The following is a 7,838-nucleotide window of genomic DNA, read 5'->3' as shown; positions in this document are numbered from 1 at the left end:
ATGAACTAACTATATACAACATTCATCTGCATACAAGGTTTCCTGCAGCAATGTATAGTCAATGCAGCCTATCTTAACTTTATAATGGTATCACCTTGATTTTCCACTTGTAACACAAATTACCAGCATTTTTCTGCTCTCTAAAAGGATAAGTGATAAAATGAAACCATAGAATACAAGTTTGTATTACCAGGAAATAATAACAAAAGTTGACAAGTATTTTTGTGGCAGGAGCAGGACATTCTTGGTGCTAAAGTTTAATCTCATAATTAAATGTTTTCAACGTACAAAAATGCCAAGTTTCTCACACATACAAAGCACTGTCTGTATCTCATTAATTCAAACTGGAGGGGTGGTGTGGTTAGGCCGCCATCTGCAGGTCGAAGACGGAGACCACAGATGTAGGCCATTGCAGTAATTAGTAACTCTTTATCTGTTCTGGCATCTCCCTCCCAGGGGTGTCACTCTGTCGAGTGTCAGTTTGTTTTTTTAATGTGGCAGACATTAGATATTATTGGTTCAAAATTAGGTGTTTTGGTGGATGTACGTCAAATGGCATGGCTGTAATAATCTTTTCAATGTTGCAATTTTGCAGGTGTAGAGTTCCAGTTGCATGCGTGTCATGCATAATACATTGGCAGCTATACCGTACATGCCTGCCAATTTTCATGAGTTTTTGAGCATGGGAAAGGGGTGACAATGTAGGGAGAAGCATAAGAAAAAATACAAGAAGAATAATCATAGCAAAAACAATAGGGGTCCTACGCATGCTTGGTGCTTGGCCCCCTAAATATAGCTGCAAGCAGCAATTTGGGGGACCAAGCACAAAGGGAGAACTAAAAATATAACTGATAGAACCATAGAACATGTTTATATTACTGGGAAATAATAACAAAAGTTGGCTAGTATTTTTGTGGCAGGGGCAGAACACTCTTGGTGCTCAATGTTTAATAAAGTAACAGTATTTCTTTCTACTGCCACAATCCACTCTCAAAACGATAACAAGAATATCAGAATGCAACTTCATATTACTGGTAAATAGTAACAACATTAATATTTCCATGTATTTCTCTACATGTTCAATATATTTATATTATATATTTAGTGTTTTTTCTTCATTTTATAAGGACTGTGCAGGAGGAGTGTGCTTTCAGGATGTGTGAGTTTTTGTTGATGTAAAGTTCTCCCCTTGCAAATATAAATGGAAAAAGAACAAAGATCCATGCTGTGCTGATTAGCACAAAAAACAAGAATTTATTACATTTATATTATAGTTCTATAATTTGCCAGTGGTAAAAACACAAGCTTTTAGATGCCAGTATATAGCTAGTGGCTGTAAAGTTGGCTACAAGACAACAGATAAACTTCATTGTTTTAATTAAAGCCTTGCCCTAATTCATTAAAGCACTCACAAAACATTAAACTTTTAATACATCGGCCTCCACAAATGTGCAGGTTTCACAGGACGCAAAACATCACACCACAGTGAATTTTGCCATTTCAGCAGATAGTGAAGTTCAGTGCTTCCTGTAGGAGCCCTGATCTAGCTGGAACATCAGACAGAACGAGAGGGATGTTACATCTACAGTGAAGATGGGAAGAGCTTCATAAAGGATGGAATCAGTGAGATTTTACCAAAGGAGGGTGACCAAGATGAAACCCAAAACCCTTGTTTCCACTTCTACATTTTACAATTAGATTCACTTTGATACTCCTCATTGGCTAACTTATTTCACATGGACATGCAAGTTGTTTAAACATTGTCCATTAGTTGGGTTGTCAAATGTTATCCAGATAGAAAGGTATTCACATATCGAACAAGTTCAGCAATACACAACACTTAGAAAATCAAACAGTAAATAGCTGAGAAACAAAGGCATTTAAGTAAATGATTGTTTGTATTCTTAACTATTTTCATTGAGCAAATAATAGTCTTTGTCAATAGCTAAAGCATATATATATATATATATATATATATATATATGAGCTCCATAATGTTTGGGACAAAGACAATTTTTCTTGATTTGTCTTTGTACTCCACAATTTTATATTTACACTCAAACAATGCAAAAGTGGTTAAAGCATAGTTCTCAACTTTTATTAAAGGGTATTTTAGTACATGTTGGTATCACTATGCAGAAATAACATTACTTTTTATATATAACCACCACCCCCCCACCCCCCCCCCCCCCCCCCCCCCCCCCCCCCCCTCCGCCCCCTATTTCAAGGAACCATAATGTTCAGAACAAATGGTTTCATCAGGTTTCTAATTAGTCAGGTGTCTTCAATGGCTTTGTTACACTGTTAAATTCTCACCCTAATACAGAAACACTTTCCTGACAGATCAGAAACGCCCAGGAGGCAGGCGTGGATGTGTCAGGTACTACTGTCTGCAGAAAACGCATAGAACTACAGAGGCTTCACTAAAGACGCGTGCTCTCCGTGCGTGCTAATCTCGTCAGCATCACCTGCAGCGTTTCCGCCTTCTCTGTGTCTTCGTTCTCCCTCAGCATTTCAATCAGCCTGAGAACGCTCTGAGGAGTAGAACCTGAATCAAGCTTCAGAGCAAGCTGTTCAAGCTCGAGAACGGACTGGTAACAACTCTCCATCAGTTCGGTCTTCACAGCCTCTATGTCCTTCAGCTCTTTTTTAATTCTGGATATGTCTGTGTCTAGTTTGCACTCGGCATTTTTTTTAGGATCCTCATATGTTATTATTCTTTCTTCGTATTGTGGCTCGTCTTCTTTTTTTTGGTGGCCCTCGGAGCTGCTGGTTTCGGGAAAGTCTACATATTGATTTCCCATTAATCTTCCAATTCTCCTATACATAGCAATTACAAGACGCCTTATAAAACCCCACATTGAGTATATACAGGAACACCATGGAGTGTGGCGGTTTGCCTCAGACACAGTGCTGGAAGTTGCATGTTGCTCAGCTGCGCATGTATTCTGATAGGTGTTACTTGTCCTCATGTCCTCTTTGTACTCTTTCAGTCTTTTCTGCAGCTCCTCAAGTGCCCTGTGCTTCTCCTTCTCCTTTTTAATCTGACTCTCCAAGTTCCGGATATCCTTTTCCAGGCGACAACGTTTCCTCAAGACGTTTTTGGTCATCTTCAAGCTTCGCGGCTCCAATTTATCTAAAGCCTTAAAAAACTCTCTGAAGCTCTCTGCTCCATTATCCCAGGCTTTTTTAAATGTTTCTTCGTATGTCTTAGCAAACGTCTGAGGAGGAAAGTTGTTGAACAGGAAGTGAACAGGGTCATTTTTTTCATCTTTGAGGAAAGGTACACCAGACTCAGAAACTAGCTGAAGAGCTAGAGGTGGCATCCAGTCTGAGAAGGTGATGAGAATCATGAAGTTTTTCTCCATGTTCTTCCCGAAGATAGACAGAATGGCATCAAAGATGTATTTCTGGCTGGGACTTAGGCGAAATTGAGAAGACTTCACCATGAAGCAAGCTGCATCTATTTGTTGAACATCACTTAAAGATTCCAAGAATGTGTACAGATTCTGAGCAATGTTTTTATCTTTATCCAGACCTGGCGTATCAATGACTGTGAGGGAAAAAGGAACAGACAGTTCCTCCAGCCCAAAAATCTCATAGGCAGTAATCACAGTGGCTTGAGATTCAGTTTGAGGTGTTTTGCTTTCATCTGGAATGATTTCAAACCTGATCTTGTCTTCCCACTTTACACCCAGCATGTAGTTGACCATCATATTGATGAGCGCAGACTTCCCTGTTCCTGTTTCTCCCACCATCATGATTGTCCTGTTCTTTTTGAGGTCCTTTCTTCCAAACGTGTATCTCCTGGCTGTTCCATCTTTATTCAGTGCTATCTTGGCTGTGTTCAGCAGGTATGTTTGTTTGGGTTCTGTTGCAATCTGTACACTGTTCTTAATTACATTTGACCACTTAGATGTAACTTCTTCTCTTGTTGTACAGTAACTAAAAGATTAAGAGAAATAAAACAACTTATTTTTATTTTGTTCTTTATAACAATTAGTACACACATATGCCCGCGCACGCACGCACACGCACACGCCTCCAGGACATTGAGACAGATACAGTATAATATTATAGTTGAAGAGAAAATTATTTTTTAATTTTTTAATTTTTTCAGCCTTAGTCAATAGTCCTCATGATTCATGAATAGATGGGCAGAGTTATTCAGTTTACACAGAGTACAATTAGTATATCATTTGATGCACATAATTAAAACACTCCTTTGCCATAGATTTGCACCAACTTTCCCACAAACAAATAATTCAGACCAGAGACAAAAATGCAATCTATGCAACAAATCTGCAATATTCCAAAATATCAACTGTACAAAAATGTCCAGCGGGCTTTATGTTGAGTACATATCTAGGCACCTATTAAAGGTTACGGGTGAATTCAGAACCTTGTAAAGACCCCAAAACACACCTTAGGCTGTGTTCGAAACCGCATACTATCCATACTTATCATCCTAACTGTGACGTAAAATTAGAATTTATTGCACTGCATACTGACTAACTCACACTGCATAGTACATCTGTTTTGTGTACGTAAAAAGTTCCTGGATGTGTACTACGGCTGCCTTACAAATTCCAAGCTACCTGTACTTAGCATACTTACTGGTATGCTAAATAAGCCCCAATAGTAAAATAAGTATATAGCGTGTTCTCCCTGCATAGCATGTTCCATTTGAGTAGGCGAAAAGTGCCAGATGTATACTGGATTAGCAAGCATTTTGGAGTATGCAATCCCTCTTACGCAATGTTCAAGAGAACCATAATACATTGTGGCTGAAAGTCCATCATCTGGGCAACCAATCATATGCTGTGATTTAAGGAAGTCTTTCTGAAGAAACAACCATGGCAGCAGCTGCCCCATAATTCTTTTTTTTGTATTATGTAAAAAAAAAAAAAAAGCCTATTTTTTCGTGCGAGGCTGTGATCAGGCGGATTCACCTTTCTCAAATCTGCAAAATTGATTATGTTGTAGATCGATACTATGCGACCAGGAATTACCAGTCTCAGTGAAGCTCATAAACTTCAGTGGTTACTTGAGGTATTGTAGTTTATTAATGGTAATTATTTCAGGCACTTGATTAATTTAGCTCCCTCATTTTAGCCTGACTACATGTTTAATAGAAATATATTTTCTTGTGTTTTTTTTTCTGTTTTGAAGAACCACTCACCACACAAACACACACACACACACACACACACCAACAAACTCAAAAATACAATGTAGGCTTAAGCTCTAGAGAAGACTGAAGTAAAGAATAAAGTCCATTCGAATGGTGCATACGATTGATGTTGGTAGGAACATCATAATATACCTCCTGTTTGGAGGTTTTGTATTATTCTATTGTGTATACTCTGTTCTCATTGGACAATCTGTAGAGTTTGCTACCGGTCAATAAACATCACCTAAAAGGAACTTTTGAATATCTAAAAGCTACTGTAAAACAATATTACGTTTACCACCTCTACAGTATGTGTTCTGTAGAAACTGCAGTCACATATTACCTTGTGTGAGATTGTGCCATCCCAGAGTTTGCAGTTCCCAGTCCTCTTTGAATCACAGAAAGAAAACAATGACAGAATTTTTGGAAAGTCGTGAAAACTCAATCAGGAAACTGGCATGCATGTGCATGAGAGGAACTGTCCCTGCACCTGAAAAAGAGATAAAAAAAAACATAATTTAGTTTGACAAACTAAACCCCACTGATGCACATTGAAATCAGAAGTTAGCTTCCATTGCTCATGTTGCAGATCCGTCACACACACACCCTCTGCCTCTCCTGCATAAGGAAGCAAGGTGAGAAAACAAAGAACACGGAAGTGTTCTGATGTACAAATGTAGTCTCTCAGAAATCTGTGTACTAAACGTGGGTTCAGTCCTAGGGAGATAAACATCTACAAAAACCACCCAGCTACAAATGTATGCAAATTACAAACTGAAGGTAAATTTGCTTGTTTTGATGTTATCTTCCCTGACATTGTGAAGCAGACAATCTGGTGAAGAAGAATTGCAAATAAATGAAGAGAAATCAGACAAAGCCATGTTCTCACCTGTGTTTCTCAGATCACCTACAGCCCCAAAAAAGGCATCTTCCTGAGCCTCTTAACTTTTATAGACTAAGCACGATTGGATGTATTTTTATACTGGTCTTAAGAAATGTGTTCTAATTGGCCATAATCTCCTATGTTTTTTAACCAATTGACTATCAATTTAAAGAATAAATTAACACTCACATCCTCACATGTTCTTTGGATAAGAGGCTCTAGGGGGATGATCATATTTTGTCAAAAACACTTCCACTTATATTTTGAGTCACAGCTAGGAGAAAAACAATATGGACACAAACAGGAGAGCAGAATTAAAGCAGGACCCAGAGGAGGACCTGGAAAATCTCGAGCAATGCAAATGCAGCCTAGAGACAAGACCAGGGAAGGGAGGCAGACATCGTCTCATGATGGTAAAATGAAACACAAACAACAACGCCAGCTTGAGGTGAATTTAAAGAAACTGCAACTGGGTTACAAAACTTGCACTTTTTTATCTTCTTGTAAGTAATGAGTCCAGGGTACTTGTGGTTCTATTTTAACTTTGCCTAAAGCTTAATTGCAATGGATTTCAATAACATGATGGACATGGACAGAACACATTTGTTATGTTTAATCCATAAACAAAACATTTCAAGCCCTCATTTACGTATACAAACCAATATCATCACAGATATCTAGGTACAATACTGATTTTTATTTTCCTTCACATTTCAAAACAATAATTTAATCAGTTACAGACTGAGCAGAGCCACACAGGCAATCATTAAAATGGAGTCGGGGGGGGGGGGGGGGGGGGGGGGGGGGGTTATAAAAGACAGATGGACGTGCACTTATATAGGTATATGAGAAGAAAACAAACAACAACAAAAAATACCTCAACTCTCAAAAAAAAAGAGTAACCTTTGTTCATATTGCAGGTCCCCCACACACACCCTCTGCCTCTCCTGCGTAAGGAAGTGAGGAGAGGAAACAAAGAACACCGAAGTGTTCTGATGTACAGTACAAATGTAGTCTCTTGGAAACCCGTGTACTAAACGCAGGTTCAGTCCTCAGGAGATAAACTTCTTCAAATATCACCCGGCTATGAATGTATGCAAATGACAAACTCCCAAGTGAGTATAAATAAGCTTGTTTTGAAGTTAACTTCACTGACATTGTGAAGCAAACGATCGGTACTACAGATCCAAAGATCCAAACAGCCTAAAACTCCAGAATGTATCAAGAATGAAGAGAAACCACACAAAGCTGCTCTCTCACCTGTGTTTGCCGGATCGTCTGCAGACCCATGAGGTGTGTCTTGCTGTGACTCTTAACTCATATAGTCTGAGCAGGGCGGGATGTCCTTCTGCCTCGGAGTAAAGAAATGTGTTCTAATTGGCCATAATCGGATATGCTGATGATGTTTTAACCAATTGCTTACCATTTTAAAGAATAAATTAATAACCCCCTGCATTCTCTCTTTCCCATTGGAGAAGAGGCAGAAGGGGCATGATCATATTTATTCTGTCAGAAACACTTTCACTTTCATTTTGAGTCACAGCTAGCTAGAGGAAAAACATGAACCCACAAAAAAGAAAGCAAAAGAAAAGCAGGAGCCATCAAAAGAATTGCATCGTGGCAGAGCATCAGCTCTGCCTGATGTTTAAAAAATTCAGTTTTCTGCTTTTTGTAACTGATTTACATGGTACAACAGGACAGTTTCCTTTAGTCCAGGGTTCTTGTAGTTGAATTTTAGCTTTGCATTCAGATTAAATTCAATGGGATTCAGTACATTGATGG

At 38.7% G+C, this 7,838-nt stretch overlaps 1 protein-coding gene across 1 annotated transcript; it reads right to left on the bottom strand.

Moving 5' to 3' along the window:
- Positions 1 to 2,423: 2,423 nt before the first annotated feature.
- LOC118234240 lies at positions 2,424 to 7,413 on the bottom strand. The gene is made up of 3 exons (XM_035430650.1): positions 7,317 to 7,413; positions 5,517 to 5,663; positions 2,424 to 3,945 (listed from the first exon to the last, which is right to left on the bottom strand). Exons 2-3 carry the CDS (start codon positions 5,534 to 5,536, stop codon positions 2,424 to 2,426), a joined length of 1,542 nt encoding a protein of 513 aa, XP_035286541.1. The 5' UTR covers positions 5,537 to 5,663; positions 7,317 to 7,413.
- Positions 7,414 to 7,838: the final 425 nt, after the last annotated feature.

Source organism: Anguilla anguilla, chromosome 8 (genome assembly GCF_013347855.1).
Source record: "Anguilla anguilla isolate fAngAng1 chromosome 8, fAngAng1.pri, whole genome shotgun sequence".
Lineage (NCBI taxonomy): Eukaryota > Metazoa > Chordata > Actinopteri > Anguilliformes > Anguillidae > Anguilla > Anguilla anguilla.
The sequence above is the reverse complement of the archived record's forward strand: the minus strand, read 5'-3'. Positions and strand labels throughout refer to the sequence as shown.